We start from the raw sequence: 22,975 nt of genomic DNA on the forward strand, positions 1-22,975 counted from the left end.
TACATTCCAAGTCCACACTAAAAATGTTTCACTGCAGAAGAAAAATGTGTTAAAATAGCACCTCGACAAAATAAATACTTTCTGCAGCTATTAAAATATTATTTTGAAAATAAAAAGGTAATGGCTATAGTTCATTGAAATGAATGACTTCATACTTCAGCTGCAGATTCAGACACATTGTCCACAGTATAATTTTTAACTACAAGCAATGGCTCTCATACAGCAAGGCTTCATTTGTTTCAAAGGAGTGTGACACAAAATCTACATCCACCCTCAGAGCATAACAGCAGCAAAAAATTTTTTGGACCAACAGTCTCAGCAGTTCCAGTACTCCCCACTCAGGTTTCTGGTTTGTGTTCTGAATAGCCCAAAAGTTTAACAACTCTCACTATTTTCCTGGAACCTTCAGTGACAGCCTGTTTTAACTTAACAATTTTTTATTTAAATGGTTATTTAGTATACATCATGATTTTAAAATGACAAATTCTGCCCCTATTCCATTGTGTAGGGTTGCAATCCACTGTAATATCCTGTCCTATTTTTCTAAAGATCAAGTCTTATGCATAAAAAGAAAACTACTCAAAAACAGTTCAAATGTATCTCAAATCACTATTTTGCTCAAGTAATTTTAAAAGTCCAAGTGGATATCATCATTCTGGAATTAGTTGGTTATTTTCCTTGCTTCTTTCTAGCTTAAAGTAATTTAGCATATTTTGGTGTAATGAAGTATCTCAGTGTTCCCATTCATTATTGGTTTTACCTGTCAGGAGGAGCTGGCATTCACTCCCATGCATAGAATTCTCATTTTCTCCCTAGCCCCTTCCTCCTGCAGTGAAGACCTCGCAGCAGCCACTGAAAGCTCCATCAGAACAGACCCTTTAGTCTCCTTTGGACACACTGATGTCACCCCTACTGTTATTTCACAGCTGTAAAAATGACTAAGAAAGGCAATCACAGAAAATAACCAAACCCCAAAGCCCTCAAAGCCCTCATCTCTGAGCTTCAGGGACTAACAGAGGTCACTGTGAGAGGGACTGATTTTTTGGAGCATTCTCAATCTGAAACCTGAGCATTTTTATCACTCTTTTACTTTTAGTTACGCTTTACTTCTTTAAGCATCCCTTAAGTCAAAAACAGATTCTCCATAATTAATTGTGCTATTACCAATCTTTTATTGTACCTTAGATTAGGATCATTGTGAAGAGATTGGTTTTTTTTTGGCTTTGAAGGCTAAAGTCTTAACTAATTAAGCTACAGTAATAAAGGTAAGCTTCAAAGGTAGAAATAAAGAATAATTTAAAAATTGTTATAAACAACTGCAACACTCCATGGCTTTGCCTGCACTTCCTATTTTTTGATCATGTCTCATTTTCACAGAGAAATATTTAACACCAATGAATTCTGGGCAACCTAAACTGACTCATGTTCTAAGTCTGGCTGACAGTGAATAGAAAGGATAATATTCAGAATGACAACTTAATTTCTGTACTTTTAATTTTGTACCAAAAGGATAGTTGCTGTTATTAATGCCACTGCTTATCAATACAAACAGACAAACAAGGAGGCTGGGCAGCTTCACAGTCAGAAGCAGAGCAATGGGAATTTGTGTTCAGCTCCTAGGTGTAGGAGGGCTGACAAGCAGTGGATTTGCTGTGGTGCAGCTGACAATACACACTACTCCGAACTGCTAAAAATAAAAAAGAAGATTTGGAGAGTTTGTGGTTGCAGCTTGTAGTTTAGTGATATTGAATATGAATATTCAGGCATCCTTCCTGGCTGGTTTAATTGTCTCCTTATTCTTTACAGTGCTTTTAGCACAGCCAAAACACAGTCAGAGACTGAGACTCCATCTGCCCAGAAGGTGTGAACTGGAACTGCTTCTGAGACAAAGATTACGTGTCTGGGGGGAGCCAGACCTCTGACCTCGCTAAGAAGGTTCTCTATAAATTTATCAAGAGCATAAAAGTAGCTGAAGACGTAATGTGCCCAGCTCACCCCAGTACAATTACCCAGCTCAGCCTTGCTACGACACCAGGCACTCAAATGTGACTTTATCAGCCCAGAAATGGGGCCACAGTGACAAGTTTGGCTCTTCCAGGGTGAGAAGGGACATCCATCCCCTCACTGCCCTGAGTATTACCTAAAACACCACCAACAGCAGAAGCCCCCTCCACACCAGGCTGTTTAAGATGCTCACAATGCTTTTAGGGAGGAACATAAAAGGCTTCTGCACAAAAAGAGTGGGAAAAATCTGCTCTGCCATGTGGATAGGACTAAAACTAATGGACTAAAACCACTAGCTTCATGAGAAACCAGAAGTATGGTGAAGTGTACAACTGACTGCCCAGGGAAGCTGTTGCATCTCTGCCACTACAGATCTGTAAGATTAGGAGAGAAAACTGTTTTTTTCAGGAATGACAAGGCAGGAGGATGGACTGAGGACATCCTGAAGTTCCCTTCAGATCTATTTTTGCACAGCACTGCTGATGAAACGTAGTTGCTGCTATTGGAATGCAGCTAGATGTCTCTTCCAAAAGCCTTCCATAATCTCACAGCATTTTGTGAGAGACAGAATCCTGGAAAATTGATTCAGTAGATCCCACCTTGTTTCTAGCCAAACTACCCCTAAGCCTGAAAGTCAAATCCTGGAAGTGGCTACCAGCCTCCCCACCAGAAAGGGTGTTGATTGTTGCATGGCTGCCTGTGCCAGGTGGTGTAAATTGAATTAGTTACATCCTTCTTTTGGGGATATTTGATCAGATTTTTTAAAACAGAGATCATTCCCATGGATGTCCCTAAATGAGCTAAGTCCACTTTGCACCTATACAATGCTTACAGTTTCTCTGTAGGTTTTGTAGGGGTTTATTTTTTGGGGGGTATTTTTTGGCCAAGGGGAGGTGAGGAGGGCCAGGGAATGTCTCTGATACCCTGCAAAAGGCTCCAAGGTGCCATGGTGAGTTTAGTTATTTTAAAGGTCAGTTGTATTTCAACACTAGTGTGTAAAAATCCTTTTTGGGCCAGGACTTGAAAAACTGAAATACAGAAAAGTGCTGATCCTGAAACTTCTCACAATCTTATACTGTTATTTTCAACCTTTCTTCAAAACTAGGAGACAAAAAATACAACTGCATAAAAAAGAAAAAGTGAGGTATGCTTATACCATGATAATGTTAAGAACCAGGACTTTACATATACTTCAATTATTCACAATAAATTCATTAGATGAAGAGACACCAAAAGCCATTCATTGAAGTCTTGTGAAAGTCTTCATGCTCCAGTTATGAAAAATGCTGATCACATTTGACAGCCAGCACTTTCACAGGCACATTTAGTCCTGTTAGTCTCTCCATAGTCCTTCCTGGAACACAGAGCTGGGAAGGAAAATGCACAGAAGACTCCTTTTTCTCCTGTCATCACTCCTGATGTTAAACACTAGATAGAGGTGGAAAAAAAGTGCAGATTACAGTAATTTTCTCCTGTGACCACTCAGGTTTGATGTGCACCATAATGTGTGCACTCCTAGAAGGGGTTGACAGACTTACCTTAGTAGCCATGGTGATGAAAAAAGGCAGAGGTATTAGAAAAAACATTAAAGTTACCATAAGTGAAAACCAAAACACTGTTTGCAGCTTGGAGTAGGCCTGTGCCACAAGTAACATTTAAACTAAAAAAATGAGATCATGGGGATAGATACAGAAAACACATCAAAGCACTGAGGGCAGACAAGAATCATTGAAATTATCAAATTAATTGGTAAGAGGCAAATGCCTCTTAACAGCTTAGTTCTGTTTAGTCACAAAGCAGTTACCTGGTGAACAATTATTTGCCCAGGTGAAAAATACAAATGTATGAACTACCTGTGCACCAGGGGAAGAAGAAGGGTACAAACACAAGGACTAAGTTAAGCACATGTCCAAAAGAACTACATCCTCACAAGCAACATATAAATATGGAATACGTAAGTATTATGCTAGTAGATAAATATATTAAATAAAGAGGCATTTCCCCTACCATGACCTGTCACAGTGATAGATAAATTCCCCTAAACTTGTCTCTGATGGAAGACAATGAAAGGAAGTGTGTTTTTAAAGTCTACTATTGAAATAGTACAAAGTACTATTGAAAAAAGAAGTTTACTTCTATAAGGTAACTCTAATCCGGCTGGAAGAGCCAACAATCTGCCTGTTAACTATTGCAGGGGTTTTTGCAGAGGAGAAATCACAGAAATTTAGTCTTACTACGGTTTGCTCAAGGAGATCTCAGCACAGATCAGAAACTGCCCTGATACATTCTTGAATTTGGGCCTGTTAAAAAAACAACCAACCAAGCAAACATTGAGAACTTTCCAAGTACTAGAATGTTTTTCTTCTCCAGTATTTGCACAAAATACTGAAAATATTAACAGGCTGATGATAAAAGGACAGTTGGAGCTCTGATTCTCTGTTACAATCAAAGACTGATATATTACACAACTGAAATTTCCACATTTAAACAAAATATGGCCATCAAAGATATTCCACATTACCACACTATTAAATGAACAGCTATTGAATATTGTTAATTTTGTACTTGTATCTGTTTCAGTTTTCTCCTACTAAATACATGATGCAAATTGAATTTTCCACAAAAACCTTTATTGAATTAATGATATTATGAAACCAAATAAAAGTACATGACATTAAAGCAAAAATTACAACAGAAAAAGTTCCTCCAACATTTAAAAAGAAAGGAATTTTTTTTAAAAAGTGCATAGAGGTTTTTCCAAAAACAGGGAATGCAGGCCCTTCAAGGGAATGAAGGGTTCAATCAGTACTATATTATTATGCCTGGACTGCAGATCATGAAGCCAAATAATGAACTATTAATATCAGGGAATACACAGAAAGTACTTACCCTTGTAAGAAGTAAATACTTCTCACAATAGGAATACTTCAAATCAATAAATGGAGAAGCTAAATTAAAACTACCGTCCAACAGAACCTGTATCACAAAAGCCAAAGTCCAGTATTTGAAAGGATAATTTTCTACATGAAAAGTAAATCACCATTTAATGAAAAATGTGTTGATTCTCCCAATGTAAAAGCTAAGAAAATAATTAGGCTAACGAATTCCCAGTTGGAAGAGTTTGCAGTGGCAGTGACAACAGCACCAGTGATTAACACCTCTGGAAGGATCCTAAGGGAATGCAACCTAAAGAATCCAATCTAAGATGGAACACCCACAGTGACAGAAAACTTTAAAGAAAGGAAAAAAATCAGAAGGGCCTCTTTTCACTAGGAATTGATCTTCATGCAGCCAAGCATCACAGGGCACTATGAGTGACAAACAAATCTTGATATTAAAATGGGGGTCAATGTATAAAGTCCATTTGAGACCCCCAGTTTGACAGGGTAGGAGCTGATGCCAGCATAAGCTTTTGGGAAAAGTGACTGAGAGCAGTTCCTTCAAGATGCTGTAAAATGCTGTTTGGGACAAGCACTTGGACTTCTGGGACAACTCCCCAAGAACAAGGATACTCACCTTTACCAGTTCCTTTCCTTAGAAAAGGTAAAGATTCTTAAGCAATATTATCTTTTTAACAACTGCACCATCTTAGGATCCTCAGAACAGCTATCAAACTTTACTGTTCTCCCTTTTCTTCAAAAAGTATTTTTAATGAAAGAGAGAATTTAAGAGAAAACTTGCTCAACAAGTAGAAGTCCCATATTCTGCTTAAGATACTCAGGACAGAAAAATGGCAGGTAAAATAGACTTAATACAAATGCAACTTGTATATAACATACATCTATCATAAAGAAATCTGAGCAAAAATGTTCAAAACCTCCATTAAATTTTCTTAATTCAATCAACTCTTGACAGTTACAAAGTACTTACACAGTAAGATATGATTTGAGCAACTTTAAATATTTGTCACACATTTTATCCATAGCCAGGTAACAGAACAGGAATAGAGAAAGCAGGGGCTGTTACTGCTGAACAAAATTAATTATACATTATTACTTTAGGAAAATGCTACAATTCATTTCCATAAAAGCAAATTCAAGTGTAATTGCATAATTATTGTGTTTTCATTAAAAATATATTGATAGCTGGTGCCTGCTGTATTATTCTCTTTATTCTGTTCTGCTTCACAACAAATTCAGTGCAGGAAACATCTCATTTCAGGAACTGTGGGCCAACAGTCAGGTCCTGAGTCCTCAGAACTTTCCATGAAACCTTGACATGTGACAAATTGCACTGGGAATTCCTTCCTTACAAATGTCCATAAATTCCCAATGCATTCCCCAGGCTCAAATGTTGCTGCCCATGTTCATTCCTACCTGCAAAGGGAACAGGAGCATCTTTATCCAAAGCAACCAGGGGAGGGTCCAAGATCACAGTGTCATTGTTTTCAGTTATGATTCCATGGTATGATGTCTCAATCCAGGGTTTGTGTTTGTTCACTAGAAAAGAAAAAGCATGCCTAATTAATTTGGTTTGCATTTCATATCCATTCAGCTCATTTTATCTGTAAAGAGAAATTATTTAACATACTTCCAGTGTTAATGGTATTACTCAAAAGCCACTAACAAAATCCCTACAATAAATATTCAGATATAAAAGAAAAAAGGCATGCACATTGTACTGCACTGATGAAAAAACCAACACTTGCAGACATCCCTCCAATTAAGACACCGACATAAAAAGGCAATTTGGAAAACGATTTTAACGTGTTCCCAACTGTCAGCCTAATTAGGTTAAGACATTTTTTAAGGAATTGCTTTCAGGTGCAAAAGAAAGGGCATGCAGAGAAACCCAACTTGACATGACACAAAGCAGAACAGTGAGACACCATCAGAGTGGGTGAGAACACTCTACTCTGGTCACACTCTCACTTTGTGTTTTTGGAAAAATACCTACAATTACTTCTGTGTTCTGTACATTGTCAAGAAAACAATCTTCTACATTTTAATCACTGATAAAAAGTCTGCACTTCTTTACAATTTAACCAGGGGATCTGAAGTTTTTCTGGAAAAACCTATCCTTCAAATCCAGCTGTTGAACATTTGGATATCTGGTCTTGAAGCACATAGGAAGATCACACAAAAAGATGTTTAAGGAGAGGCTACACCATATCACCAGATTGTCTTATTGTTGAACCCTCTCACCACCCATCTCCTGCTGACTGGAAAAGATGAAGACACAAAATAAAAGAAGGGGGAAATGTAAAAGGCTTAGCTTTGCTCTGCTTATAAATTGAGCTTTCTTCCCTCAGGCACAATTCACAATCTGAATATTATGTCACTGGAACTCCTACATAAGGAATACAATGGTGACAGCTAAATGAACTTCAATTTGAGGAATGTACTCCCCCAGGCAAGAGGGAGCACTGCACCAAGGAATATCTACCCCATTTACAATAAACTCAGATGCAAGGTAATATCTATACCTTTTATTTAGCTGTGTGTACCAGATGCTGAGGAAAATACCTGGTAAGTTAACAGAAATCACCTCAAAGGTGGAGAATTTACACTTAAAGTGATACCAAATTAAAAAAAAAAAAAATTACAAAACCTAACAAAATCCTTAGATACAACCACAAACTCTTCCCTGCCTTGTCTTCTGTGACAGCCCAAGACATCAATGAGATTCAAGTTTCTCCCTTTGTGAAGAAAGCAGTAAACCCACCAAGACAATGGAGAGGGCTCTGGCCACTGGTAAATGTGGGCAATTAACAAATTATTTTTTCCTCTCTGGCTATTTGGGAAAAGCATACAAATATATTTATGGAAAATTGAAATTCATTCTTTTCCATTCTTGTTTCTTTGTTTTACCATTAGGAAACTGGACTTGGGAAGACTGATCCTTCTAAAGCTGAATTAGTTTATATTCTAGCATTAATCTGGGTGCTTTAAGTTCATTTCTGTGTTGCAACAGATCTTTCAGAAGAAAGCATACTTATCTTCACAGCAGTTGGTTTTGTCCATTTTTGCAATAACTAAGCAACAGGAAGATTAAACTGGGGATGTGTCAGCGAAAGGTGAAATGGAAAACAGGGATCTCAAATCTCTTTATCTTGTAATGACTGTGCAGCCAGAGGAGAAATTGGTGAGTTTATGTAATAGATGAAGGCCAAAAGTCTTGTCAATGTTGAAAAATGAGAAGTGATGGATGCAATTTCAGAGCTTTTTATGGCATTTGGGATTCTGGTTTGCAGGGCAGCTGAAATATTCTGTATTTGTTATTGGAATGGGTGAATTGCCTGAAGACACAGTCCCACAGAAGTGCTCCAGTGGCACTCAGGTGTGCCTCAGGCTCAGAGGGACACAGGCTGTACTGAGCCAAAAGGCATCCCCTGATTGCGGGCAGATGCAATTGAATCGCAATGAAACACAAACCAGGAGCTCACATGAAAAGGGAACTCCTTATGAAACTCATATTTGAAGTAGCAAATGCTTTTTATTCCTCCTGTTTCTGTGAAGGGTCTGAGCTCTTAAAAAACCAATCAATCAAACAAAAAAACTCAAACAAAGAAACAAACAGAAAAAGCACCAAAACTTTCCTTTTACTGATTCCTAAAGAATACTTTTGATGGCATTTTTACTTAAGGAACCCTCAGGATACACTGAGTCCAATTCTACCAGCCTCAGCTTTTTCCAGTTGGTGTCCAATGAGCAATAACAGCAGTAAAATGAGTGACAGCAACAACATTCCTTAAATTATATTGGGGGAAGAAAATAAAAGTACATTACGAACAAATGCTAAGGTCTATCAAAAGTTTAGACCTTAGAGACTGGTATTGGGAAGAGGAAAAGAACAATAAAGCAAAAGCAAAATAAAATAAAATATCAAATTATTTGCAAGCTCTTATCTTGGAGATTAATCTTGGAGATTCTTACCCAAATGTAAAAACTATGGCTGTAAAAACTTCATGTGTCCCAAGCTGTGGAGATTTTACAAATAATGGAAAACATCCATGCTCTTTAGGAGTGCAAAGCAATTCCTTTTGCCTTAGATGATCCCTCTTCAAATATTTTCACATAATGAAATTTATTAATCATTTTACACTGTTCCAGATTCTGGCTTAAAAATAAGAAATCTCTAATCCTGAGATGAGCAGCTGTTGTTCTGGCTGGAGGGGTTGTTTATATTCTCCCTGCTTAAGGCTGGTAAAATATTGCTATAGAACTAACTGTAGAAACCACTCCACAGGCTTTCATAAAATAATAGATTCTAAAGGAAAAAACTTCATATATAACACAATCAACGAATACTTGAAGTTTTTTACTCTGAGACAAAAGGACAACTACAAAATATTAGACTGGTTCAAGTCAGTGTTTATCCACAGGTTAACAGAGCTCTCAAATCTCTGATATTTTCCCATCTCTATGCAGTGTCTTCAAAAGAACAGAATTTTCAAAATTCAAAAGTGTTTTGTCTTGTCTTATTTGAGCTACTGACTCTACTTCAGGATATGTGAGTCAGATTTCAGGTTTCCAAAAACATAGTAATGCCACACTGCATTTATTTAAGCACCACAACAAAAACATTTTACCACACTATCTGTTTCAGGCTATAAGAAACTGTATGCTTAACTAGAAAAGAAAAAAAGAAAATCCCATTATTGAAATCAAGTTCCATAATTTTGATTATATACAGTGCTTATTAAAATATTTTAAAGATTATCATGTATCCATTTTGGAATTCTTTAAAGCTTTAAATAAGATGGGACTTTTTATCTTTTAAAATGGAAAAGGCAGGAATGGCTTAAAAATATTTCAATGCTTCTCAACAATGCTTACAAATTCATAGCATTCTATAAAATAAAATGATAGGCAGAGTCCTTTTCTTTGGTTTGCATTTGCTAAAGATGATGGAAGAGATCTATACACAGATTTGTATGTGAAGTTTCTGGAACTAAAAAGGCAGAGCACTACACAGCCAGTTAAGCTCAAATGAGCAAATAAGCTGGATAATCAGCAGGTAAGAGTTATACAAAAAAAATATTTTCCCTCTTAAGGCATAGTAAGTTGTAGCACACTGATGTTAACTCTAAAACTATGAAAAAAAAGAAAAAAAGAAAAAAAGAAGTTCTGTCTTTCTCAGAAAAGATCTTCTCTGGAAGCATTTGTTGTCCCTCCTTTCCTTGCATTTGTCTAGCTGGGTGGAATTACAAGGCTTGCATGAATTCCAACATACTTAGTTAAGACACAAAGATACCCATGCTGTGGGTTATTCGCCCTTTTTTAACTTGCCTCCCTTCCTAAAATTTACTATTCATTCATATAAATCCACACTATAAATAATTTATAGCATCTAGGATAAGGCAATCAATCTTCCTTTATTACAGCTGGAGGTCAATCCATTAAAATTTGTCTGCACCATTCCCAGGGCATTTTCCCAGTCTGTCCCACCAGAGGCTGTGATCACAAGCCTTGGGATGCAGTGAGACCAGAAAAGTGCCCTCTGTGCCCTCTGCCAATGTTCTGGGTGTGGAAGCAGCTGAGTGGAGGCCAGGAAAAGCAGCCCTGGCTGAGGTGGCTGCAGGGAGCCCTGTGCCCCAGCACTGCTGTCCTGGAAGTCACAGCCCCAAATGGAACCAGTGCACAGAAAGGTCCAGGTCACCTTCAGAGCCCCACAAGCCACACTGAGCTCAGACAGGGAATTCAAGAGTGCAGGACATGCACGGCACTTCCCAAAGGCAATCACAGCCTGGGCTTTAATTCCTCCAAGTCTCAAAGCCTGTGAGCAACAGAGCTGTGATCTGTCAGTGCAGGAACACGATAATAACGGGAGTACAATAAGGACAAAATGTATGAGGACATCATCTTATGAGCAAAGCCATCTTGTCTCTCAGCTGAGACATGCACTTGTTTGGGCCAGGGGAGAGGGGGACTGGGTGGAAAGCAGCACGTGCACAAGGGACACACTACAAGGGTATTTGCAAAATTCACATGGTTTCTGACTCAAGACAGAGAATTTCACTGATTCAAAAATAACACATTATAAAAGAATTATAAAAGAAAAAAGTGACTATTAGAAGGTTTAACTCCTGACACCAGGGCAAGATTCAATATTATCAGTTGATTTAACTGACAATTTCTAAAGTTCAGGCAGCTAAAACCTGAGGTAGCAAATTATAATGGTTAAGAATTGCTTCATGAATGCAAATGTTTTCTTTCTTTGTCTCCTCTAAATAGCACAATGGATTTATTTTCCATTTAATTGTGTTGATAATATATTCTCTCATCTCTAGCTTAAAGAGTTTGTCAATTCAAAAAAAATTGGCAGAAAATTTAGTTTTTCTTACCACCTCTTTCAGCTCTAAGTCTTTTTATCTGCTAACTTCAATGATCTTCAGCTCAGCCTGCTGGAATGCTGTGTAGGAGTCAAAGGCCTTCCCCTCAGAACCGACCAAACTGAAGATGCCCAGCAAGCCTTTGAGACACACAGGAAATCCCATTAAATGCCATTAACTCCTGCAGAATGCCAGAGACTGAACTTCATGCCCCCCTGCCCTGCTGGGGGATGCTGCACAGCCAATTCCTGAGGGATGCAGCTGCCACAGGCACCATCCCTGCAGCTGGAAAAGCCCCCGGTCCTGGACACACTGACCTGGCTGTCACCCCTCCCTGGGGATTGTTCTGTCACAGGGACTGTTCTCTCCTGGGGACTGTGCTCTCCTGGGGACTGTTCTGTCATGGGGACTGTGCTCTCCTGGGGACTGTTCTGTCATGGGGACTGTGCTCTCATGGGGACTGTGCTTTCCTTCCACATTTCTCAGGTGTTTCAAAGGAAATGGCAACTAAAACCACAATCTGTCCACTACTGAGTATCTGTGAGCTGTTCCCTGGAGAGATTTTACAGCACTGGGCTCTGGACAAAAAAGAAACTTGAAAGAGAGTGAGGTCAGAAGATGATTTTGACTCACAAGTGTGGCATGTGCCATGGTCATTCTTTGATGAAAAACCAAGACATTTTGAAAACATATAACCTTGCACAGAAATTCACTGGAGTCCCCAGTAACTCCACTTTCTGGTAACTGAAGTATTTCAGAGATTGTGTTTTTTTACTAAGATTCCTCCAAGGTATGTCTTGAAATAGAAACCTGGATTTCCAGAATGAGTTGGCAATAAAAACCAAAGGCAGCAGCAAAATCACAGAACTTATAAAGTAGCAGCTAAGAACAAAAATGTTCAGAAGACAGGCAGATTTGGGGGCTTAGGTCACTAAAGAAATGAGGATTGGAGCTTGAGAAAGAATTTAAGACTTTCTCTGGAAGGCAGAGAAAACAAGGACATGGATAAAGGTATTTTCAAGAAAAAGAAACTAAGGAAAAAGAGGAAGCTGTGGAAAATGTCTGTGAAGCAGGAGAAGTAAATAAACATTTGCATTTTACAGGATTAAATCCTTCTCATCATTAGGAGAAAAAAACCAAAAAAACATTGAGTATCCTCTATCAGGAGGAAATGTGTTTCCTTACCTTCAAAAACCCTGAAAACTTTCCAGAAACGTTCAGATATAAAACACATTTATATACTTTGCCAAAGACAATTTGTAGAGAAATTTATTCTGTCCCACACCCTTCATTCTCCCTGTGATGCCAATGCCTGAATTACTGAAATTCAGTAGTTATGTTCTGGCTTTATTTTTTGATAGACAACTTTAAACCATAATGGTTTATGTGCTTTCACATAAAATAATATGAAACTCCTGCCCCAATTAAGGCAATGGGAGTTTTGATACTAAGATCAGTTAAAGCAGAATTTATAGGATTTATGATGTGTGGTGATGTGAACTCTTTGGAGAGCATTTTAACTGAGCAACACATTATGGGTAGTGCATCTCAGCAACATCAAATTACTCAGTGGAGCTCCTGTGGATGACTTGGCTCTGCTTTGATTGTGCAAAACCTATCCTGCACCAAACCCACTGCACTACATTTTCTGCCATAACACATCTTCTGGAACCCCAGAAAAGGCCTTTCAATGACAGTTCCTAGCAACAAAATTTTTCTTATATTAATAAAGGAACATTTGAAAAGGAATACTCTTTTGGTAGTAGTTAATTCTTATTACAAACTAATTTGACCAAAAGCACTGAGTACCTTGCCAAACAGACTCGACAATATAAGTAATTACTCTGCTGTTGGCTATTTCTAAAGTAAAATAACATACTCTGTACTTATTCTGACATGTTGAGATGTTTCTGCAGCTATAAATATGCTTAATTCTCTTGTAAATCTGTTTATTTGTTTGGGGCTTTTTGTGAGTGGGGGAGAGAAACTTCTAAACACTGAACAAATAAAAATTAAACATTTAACAGAAACTTTGTGAATACTTTGCTCAACCCAAACCTGTGCTGTTCAGGAAAAAAAACAATCTAGTTGCAAATTTTGTAGAACTCCAATTACAATACTGAGATGCAAAACTTTCAGCAGCATTTTTTACATCTGATCCTAATTTCTGAAGAGCACATTTTGAATTTACATATGCATACAGGAATTAGCCTGTACATCCTGTCTCGTTGCCCTGTTTTAGGGAATGGACCAAGCAGTTGTGATCTCTGGGCCTTGAATTGCCTTTAAACTTAAAATTTATTTTAATTAACACAAAATACATTTCAACTCCTTCATCAACATGTCCTTATAAATGTATCTATTGATAGCTGTCATAACAAACAGACGTTACAGAATGCAAACCTGAATTCTGGGCTCCCACAGTTTCCATGCCTCAGCATTAAGAACAGAAAGCTGCACGGGTCCCATATCTAAGGAACAAAGCTGGAATAATGGGATGTGTTCCCAGCCACCCACAGTAACTGTAACAGCACTTACTGATTGCATCCTCAGACATGAAAATTACACAGTTAAAAAAATGTTTTCATTGATATCTCAAGGGCACAAAAAACTCACAAACAAGGTGTTTTCCTATTTATTTGTACTCAAAAAGCATTTCACTTATCTTCCTTATCAATGCTGATCAATTCAACATGAATTCCTCATGAACAGCTTCATTCTCATTTAAAAAGACATAAAGCTTGACATTCCCAATATTTAACCCTTCTATCATTTAATTTATCCTCTTCAATATTTAATAACTCCACACTCACTGTATGAAGCTGTCCCTGTCTTACATACTTTATCACTTTTTGTTTGGGCTGAAAGTTGTTCAGAACATGGATTTTTTTTTTCCATTGGGAGCATTAACAGCAGGAATTTTAAATGAACCTGACTCTCATTCCTTAAATAGCCAAGAATGGAGTGAGCTCTGGAGGGTTCTGTCAGAGCTGACCAGGGCTCCCAGCACTGTTTCACTGACAGAGCACAATGCCTTGCAAATACTGCAGATATTTCATGTAATGCTGAGGAGCACACAGATCTCCAGTGAACATTTTAGTCATGACAATGTGTTTTCACAGGAAGAAAAACAAATACAAATCAGTGGTTCTGCATAAAAGCAAGAGCAATCCCGTAACAGCACCAAAGACAGACCTCACTGAGGAGCTGCAGGCCTGCAGGATGCCCTGTTTAACTGAAGAACTAATTTCCATCTGTAAAACCTCTCTTACTGCCTGAAATACCAAAACCCAGGGATTCCAACTGCTGCTGTTTCTCCCTTTGAATGTCTCAAATAAGGCATCTCTAAAGCGAACATTGCAGCTACTACAGAACTTGAGACATTTTAACACTGCCTGAGCAGATTTTCAAAGGTTTTTCAGCACCTTATCATTCAGATTAGCATGTTTTCCTTCGTAAATAGTACTTTGAGTTGAAGTTTTTAAAGAGAATATTAAGGTTCCTTGGGTTTTATGCAATTATGTCTCAAGAGTTTCAGCAATACTATGTAGCTGAAGAGTATTTTGAAAAATTCCAAATTAAAACCACTGTTACATTATGAGGCTAAAATAAATGAAAAGAAAAACCTTAAAGAATGGTAGCCTTTATAAAATTTCATGCCACACTATGTATAGCATAGAATTGAGTGCTTTCACAAATTTAATCTCACTGAAATCCTAGGCTCCTACATATAAGCCTACACATTTGGAAATCTTGGGAAATGAGATAAATCCTAATGCCATGGATTTCAAAGGAGTAAGCAGTTTCTTCTTTAAAAAAATAGAAGTATTGATGTTCATATTTTTATTATTTGTTTAAAATGACAGATTTCCATCCAGCAGAAGCTGAAGGATACTGCAGTAGAGAGAAGCTGATCACATATAGGACAGGTATTGCTGTAAATTACCTGTCCTGTACTTCATTCAGCAGATCCTGAAAGAAGCTACTCATATTTTTCTTTTATATGGCAACCACTCCTTCCAAATCAACCATGTTGGTTTTGAAATTGTGACTGCACTATAGAAGACATGGTTTATTCCCTGATGAAAACCAAGAAACTCCAATTCTTTAAGAGGGAATTACAGGAAAAGTGCAAGAAACTGGGAGAGACTGATAAATTCTAGGCATGTTTGTGTGGGCAAAGGCTCATGAAGCTGAAAGGTCAAGAAAGATGTGAAAATGCACAGAAATCCAGAGCTGGGAGCATGAGAACCCTTTAGAGTACATCTCTTCTGACTGTCTTGCACCATTTGTGCATTATGGGCAGAGCACAGGGGGACCAGATGTGTCACATCCACAGTTCCACTGCAAGCTTTTCCCAGATTGGGACAGCTCACAGCTCACAGGGTGGCACAGCTCTGTTCCTTGCCAGTCAGGGTCATCACAACCTGTCCAACAGCCATGACCAAACCCACATACAAACGATGAAGTGTAAAAATAACAACCAGCAATGCAGACAGAAGGGCACCACAGAGAAACACAACAGGAAGTCAATTTGCAAGTCTTTATTTTGTGTTCAGATGTCTCTTAAGTCAAAATGTACCTCAAAATAAATCTATTAACTGAATTTCCATCCTCACTGCAAACCCCTCAGAATATGCCTTTAAATGGCATTTGTCACATGGTCCCAGGCATACATTAAACAAGGATTATGTAAATTTTACTGCCATCAGTGCACAGGGCAGGTGTCAGGTGATGCTGTTGCCCTTCTCAGTCCCTGCAGAAAGCAGGAAGGCAGTAAATGACACACAGGCAGCACAAAGGAAACACTGGAGTATCTCCTGCTTTGGTGCTGTCCAGTGCAGTTCTATCCATACTGGGCATTCCTGACAGACTCTCTGCTGTCTCCTGAAGAACAGCAGCTTTTAGGGACAGAGCCCCACTTCTTTGCACTTTCATACAATAGCTCTTATTACTCTTTAATTACTTTGTGGTTCTGATGGAAGCTTCTATACACTCCAAAACAAATAATGATCTGTCTACCCCCCAAAATTCAATGGGAATGTGGGTGTTCTAGACATTGTAGCAGTCAAGACCTCTGTGTTTCGGCTCTCCAAGGCAGAGAATGCCTTAATACCACGGGCTATGTAATCCATATGGTGAACACACCGACACACTGCTTTTCATAACTATTCTGCATTCTTCAGACATATTCTAGCTACACTTGAATTTTTTCTACTTTTTTTTTTTCTTTTGACAGTTGTGTCTAGACCTAAGAACTGCCTGAAATAAATATGGTTTTAGGCTTAGATGATGTTTCTGATTATGAACAGCTCTGACTTTATAACACAATGCTTAATTTAATTGACTTTTATGCACCTCCTCATTATCAATGCAGTCTTTATTTTTTCCAAGGCAATCTTTTCTCTCAATATATTTTCTACAGATTTAAACCTAAAATTATCACTGATCCTATTTGAATGGTTTATTCTTCCCCCCAAACTCCCTCACCTCTTTTTTTTTGCATTTCAACCTGGAAACAGGCTCTTATTTTTCTTTCTTCCCTCAACATTCTCGAGTATCTTCTAATTGCTGAGTGTTTTAAAACATAACATATTCTATTTACATAGAAATTATACTGCCAAGAGCCAAGTTTTAAAATGCAATTTAAAATGCAAGTACTCCTTCCTCATATCCACATTTATGTACTTAAATAACAAATGCTGAGTACAGGTGGAGCTTGGGGTGAAATTGTGGCACAATTTTCCTCCATTTCCAGTCAGGAGTTGCCAGAGTTTCAGTCAGAGCTGGACCATGACCTTGCATCAAATGACGAATTCTCGTCCCCACATGGCTGCAAAAACAGCATCAAGATGCTTTTTGTATTTCAGCCTCTTTAGGAATGAGAACAAACTATCAAATTCCACAATGTAATTTCCAGCTCTCCTAAATCTTGACTCTGAATCTGAATCTTGACCCCAAAGAACCTCCCTGCACAAGTGTCCCTCTGATGTTAGCCTGATCATATAAACAAGTGAGGAAGGAGATATCCAAACAGAGGGAGGTAAACCTAGAGATCACCTGAATGTGCAGCTTACCTTTTCCCCTCCCTCTGGTGTTAAACATAACTGAAACCAGCATTCTGGGGTCTGCACAGCTTTTCATCAGATGCCAACATAAATATTATTCCAAGGTTTCTTTTAGGGTTTCTACTTCTTCAATAAAATTGCAGTTCCTGCACACTTTTCTGCCTTCCTCGGACAATACCTAAATTTAGACTTTTAGACTTGGGGCACAGGGTACAGGGGACCCCACAGGAAAGAAAGAACTGGGGAAAGGCTGACCAATCTCTGACCATACAAAACCACATGGTAACACCACCTCCTGTTTCTCATGAAAAACCCCATCAAGCCAACAGCTGGGTTACCCGTGGGAGGTGACGAGGCAGCAGGTTCTGTGGGATGGCACATTCACCAGCTCCTGTGGAAACCAAGGGACATCTGCACAGTGATTCCTGCTTGGCAGCTGTCCCCAACAGCAAGCACGGATATCCACCAGCTCCTCCCTTCCAGCACAGCCCTGCTGCCCATCCAGTGACATCCCCAGCCCTGGTCCCCATCCAGTGACATTCCCAGCTCTGCTGCCCATCCAGTGACATCCCCAGCCCTGCTGTGTGCCAGGTGACATCCCCAGCCCTGCCATGTCCCAGGTGACATTCCCAGCCTGGGAATGGGGCCCTGAGCCCAGCAAGGCTCATATAAGGAATGGGCAGCACCAAAGGAAATGAAGGAAAATCAGATGATGCTGGAGAGCTGCTGGTCTGCCTTGTGGTGTAGAACATTCTGTGGTGCTCCAGGCCAGCATTCCTACAGGAGTGAAAGAACCACTGGGCAGTCAGACAGGAGCTCCTGCCCTCAGACAGCACAATCCCAAGGAATGCTCACTGCCTAGGAGGTGACAACTTAGCCACATTTCTTCTCCAAAAATGACGATACTCATTTGGAGAAAACATCTGATTTTAAGAAATATGGGAACACTATATGCAATCAATACTTTTTCCTCCAAAACAGGTACTGTATAATACTGGAATAATTAATTGCTCACAAAAGCTTGATATGAGTACTTGCATAAGATACATTCTTTGTCTATAAATTAATTCATTTTTGTCTGATCTCAAAACCAGCTAAGCTTCCATTCATTCCTTCTTAGTATTCCCTGATAATTAAACAGATAATTTCCTCATTACTGCTGTCTGCTGTAAAAAGTTTCCAGAGTTCTGGTCAGTGCAGAAAAACTTGTTTGTCAAACAAAAGACAGACTGATGGAAAAAAACTGAAGTTGCATCTTCTACACATTTGGGATTTTTTTTTGATTAATTGGTTAAGTCTCATGACTAAATATGAAACACTATTGCCCCTCATCAGTTGGTCCCTAATTACAAACCACCTCTATGAATTGCTAATATGAATGATTTTGACCCATTACATCTCAGCTTTTGTCCTACAGTACTGCAGATTGGACACACTTTATTGCAAATTTCATTTTACCCTTTTTATTGTGAAAGGTATGGAACACTGAACAATAATTATATATTTTACAGTTCATTCATTTCAAACTGATAATTTCATATTCATTATTCCAGTGACAGACATGTCATCTCAGTTTTGCCCCTCATCATGCACATATTATCTGCATTTTAGCAAGCAACAGAATTTTGAAAGGAGATTGCAACAAAGTTTCCATTTAAAAAAACTCCACCAAAATTCAAAAAAGTTCTGCTAGCTTGTTACATTAACTTTAGGGGCTACTGTCAAAGAGACAGCTGACAAAAGTCACACTTCTGATATTTTTTACAACTTGGTTTAAAAAACTAGGTTTGGGCATAAAAATATACAACTATATAAATAATTCCTATGAAATATGAAGAAAAGGTTAAAGCTCCTGGACATATTTTCAGTAAATTAACTTTGTATTTCCTAGTACTTCAGATTTCACAAAAAAAATCATTAATTTTTTGTATTGCAAAAAGTCACCCTGGTGATAGCCAGGGATTACTTGAAAATGTAACATAAAGATCTTTTTTTCTGTGCTTCCTAAAGCAACTACTCCAGACGATTTCTATGTTCCAATCTATGTAAGAGCTCACTGGATACTCTGTTTTTGCAGCTCCTTCCATCAGAAATAATTGCTGATAATCAGAATCTCTTCATCCATTGATTGCAATGGATATATTCAATGGTATATTCAAAGGACACCTGGCCCTCACAAAACTCGGGTTGCTAATAGAAAATTGTTCTGCTCTTCTTTTTAATGTCCCCAAGAAGAGGTTCTGGCTCCAAAACAGGAGGTTATGCTATAAGAAATATGGCATGTTAAATAGAAAATACATGGAAGGAATGAGTACAGGTGGAGAGCAAGCACACATAAAACACCAAACCAGATATACCTCAATGCAAGCCAAGAGAGGATAAAATGAGGCTTTGTGATAACCTCAGCTGAACCACATCCATGACTAAGCACTTCCTTTGGGTGACACCAAAAGGGACCAAAACAAGACAATCTGTTCTATCCCCAGCCTGGTGAGAACCTTCTGTATCAGTCTGTACAGCCCAGGCAGGGTGTGGCAGATCCCAAACAGGGGGGGCACACCAGATCCCTCAGGGTGTCCTGACAGGAGCCAAGATCTCCACAAAACAAGTCAGCCAGGATGCAAAAGAAACTGCCTGGAGCTATTTAAATAAGCAGAAATTACACCATATCATAAGTGGCGAGGCAAAAAATAATTATTATTTAAACACTGACAGTTGTTTATTGCCTGATTTGAAGAGACCAATGCTTGAAAGGATGATAGAATGAATTAAATCACAGCTAAATGCTTTATTAATTAATTTGCATTTTTCAAATAAATAAAAGTTCTAAAGACTTCACCCTGAATGTATGACCCCCTGTTCAGTAGCAGAAAGGTCTGGACTTGTCATGTCCTCAGCTGAACTATACACAAGACTTACCTGATCTAAAGGCACACTGCCCAGAGCCTGTCCTGGATAAAATCCAAAATAATCCCACACAACTCCAGTATTTTGTGACTTTGAAACTTCATTCATTCAAGATCCACAAACAGCAACTTGACAATCACACTTAAAAACACCAAAGTTTTAATATATTAAAATGCAACAAGAAACAGCAAAGTTCCTTCAATGTTTGGATCACTCTTGGGAGCCTAGGAAAGTGACTGCAGCTACATAAATGCAGAAATGACAGCCCATAATCACGTAAACATGAATTTTACAAGGCTGGCACAGGGATTTGGCAATTGGCTGCGTTTATATCAGCACATCTTCAACACTGCTCATCAACCTTTACTGCAATGGCAGAGATTAAAGAGGCAGGGGAGCAAAAAAAAAACCCCAAAAATCCAGACAAATTTGCCTTTGGAGACAGACAAAGTATTTTATGTTATTTGTGTCAGTAATGGAATCTACAAGCCCAATTAACTAAAGTCACCTGCCTGGCAAGGGTGAGAGGCCTGCACTGGTTCAGCAAGAACAGGCAAAAGGGGCCTCTTGTGTTTGACTTCTGGGCAGTCCCACACACAGAGGAGGCAGAAGGGACATGGAATCGAGCAGGGTTTGGCAACCCTTCAAAAGCCTCCTCCCTTTCAAAGCAGCACTTTGAGTGCCTCTTTATCAAGGATGCCCCTGAATGTCCCCAGCAGAAGCAGCTCCACATCTACCAACCCTCGCAGGCCTCATCTGAGCACAGAGGGGGAACAGCAGGACCTGCACATGTGGGACCTGAAAAGTTCTGCAGAGATGGCCTGGGAGCCACAACCAGACACTGCACACACAGAGACACTGCACACACACAGAGCTGTGCAGAGATGGCCTGGGAGCCAGTGCCCCTCCCAGACACATCACACACCATTATCCCAATGTGTTTAATGTGTTCATACATTTTAACGAGATGCAGATGACAAACGATGACAAGCAAGCTGTCCTAACAAATGCTGCACATATTTTCATCAGTCTTACCACTGATACTACACTGCACATTTGCATAACAATGTGTAAAAACATGCAGGCCACATGCTTGTATCACTGGGAGGGGCAACATGGAAAAAAGTCACTGAATTTGCTTGGTATGGCCCTTGTTAATTAAACAATATCATAAATAAGAGCCATGCTAACCAAATAATTTATCTGCTCCCTCCTACCCAATACCAGCAACAAGTCTTCCTTTCATTGTTCCTTAATTAAAACTTAATAAAAAAGAAAATGTTAAGATTCTCATGCAGATCACATTCGCACTGGTGCAACAAGTCAAATCAGAATTTAAGCAGCTGATTTAAAGTTAACAAGTATATACTTGTTATAATATGGGTATATATTCATCACTATGTGCTCCAAGGTTTGCCATACTTCAGGGCTGGAGTAGAATTGCATGGATGAAAATCCTCTGCGCTGCCTTTTATCCCATGTTTTTGACAAATAACTCTGCACCCCCCTGAGGCTGGGCCTTGGTATCCCACTGGGAATGAGCTCCTGAACTACTCCAGACTTTCAGGTCAGTGCATCAGCTTTGACAAGATCTCCCCACAAAGCTGCAGCTCAGCTGCTTTGCTCATTGCCTGCCCTGGAGCACAACCCATCACTACAATCCACCAATATTCTGCAGTCCACCACCTGCCTGAAGGAGGAAGGAGCTGGTTGAGACTTTTTCTTCTCTTTCTCCATGGATCAAAGCTGTTGGTTTTGTTAAGCGCAGCTTTTAGGACAGAGCCTGTTCAGAGAGCTTAGCAGAGCAGAAGCACTTTGAGCAGTGTCCAGGCTTTGCAGGAAAAGCACTGCCAGAGGAAAGTTTTCTGCTTTTGTAACAGCATGATGCAATGCCAGCATCTCTATGGTGCAGGCAAGCATGGGGCAGAGGTTCTGCCTTTCTGGGGAGACAGATCTGCCAGCTACCTGCAAAATCTGAGAACAGAGGGCTGAGGGAAAAGGCAGCTCATCTCTGCAGGTAGCTTCTAGTCTTAGACGTTGAATATGGGACAGCATCAAAAAACTGAGTTTAAAGGAAGAAAACAAATATCACATCAAATAAATTATATATATATATTATAACCATTGAATTTTAGGAAGGGGAAGAAATATTTGTTTATAAAAATACTCCTGACAGTTGTTTCATTACTTTTGTTTTTGGGTTTTTTTTTTCATTCAGTCATATTCTATAGAGAAATGCTGTGGCCAGGTTCATTACCAAACCTTTTTTATCAGAAGCAGGACAACAACCTACACAAGTCTTAATTTGGTGGACACTGAAATAAACATAAGTCAGCTCTACTCCAGCAGTTTCAGTGTATCCTGGGCTTCTGTAGCCACTGTATCGTACCAGAATCACCCCCAGAGAAAGACACTCAAGACAATGTGCAGCAGTGAAATCTTCCCACACCTTCCCCTTGCATAGGCATCTGTTGGGAAGTCAATTTCTTTTGAAGGATGTAACAAATACCTGCAGAAAGCTTCTGTGCAATAAACAAATTCCACATCACAACTATAGCAGAGCAATCTGAAACAGCATCACAGACGTCAATGAGATTATTGCAGTTTTAGTCCAATAACCTGCCTTGGTCATGTCTGCACACAGCTAGGAGACAGGATTGAAGAATCTTTGATGAATTAATCCAAATAAGGCCCCAAGCCTATAAATAAATTAACTTTTCAA

General features: G+C 39.0%; 1 protein-coding gene across 1 annotated transcript in view; it reads right to left on the reverse strand.

Annotated features, from left to right (window-relative positions):
* CLSTN2 (calsyntenin 2) overlaps positions 1-6,552 on the reverse strand; it is a 191,863-nt gene extending 185,311 nt beyond the window's left edge. The window contains exons 1-2 of the mRNA XM_015637580.3: positions 6,535-6,552; positions 6,321-6,443 (exon numbers count right to left, since the gene is read on the reverse strand). Coding sequence (XP_015493066.2) covers positions 6,321-6,443; position 6,535 — 124 coding nt within the window. The 5' untranslated portion in view covers positions 6,536-6,552. The remainder of the gene's footprint in view (positions 1-6,320; positions 6,444-6,534) is intronic.
* Between the last annotated feature and the right edge of the window lie 16,423 nt (positions 6,553-22,975).

This window comes from Parus major, chromosome 9 (genome assembly GCF_001522545.3).
Source record: "Parus major isolate Abel chromosome 9, Parus_major1.1, whole genome shotgun sequence".
In the NCBI taxonomy this organism is placed as follows: domain Eukaryota; kingdom Metazoa; phylum Chordata; class Aves; order Passeriformes; family Paridae; genus Parus; species Parus major.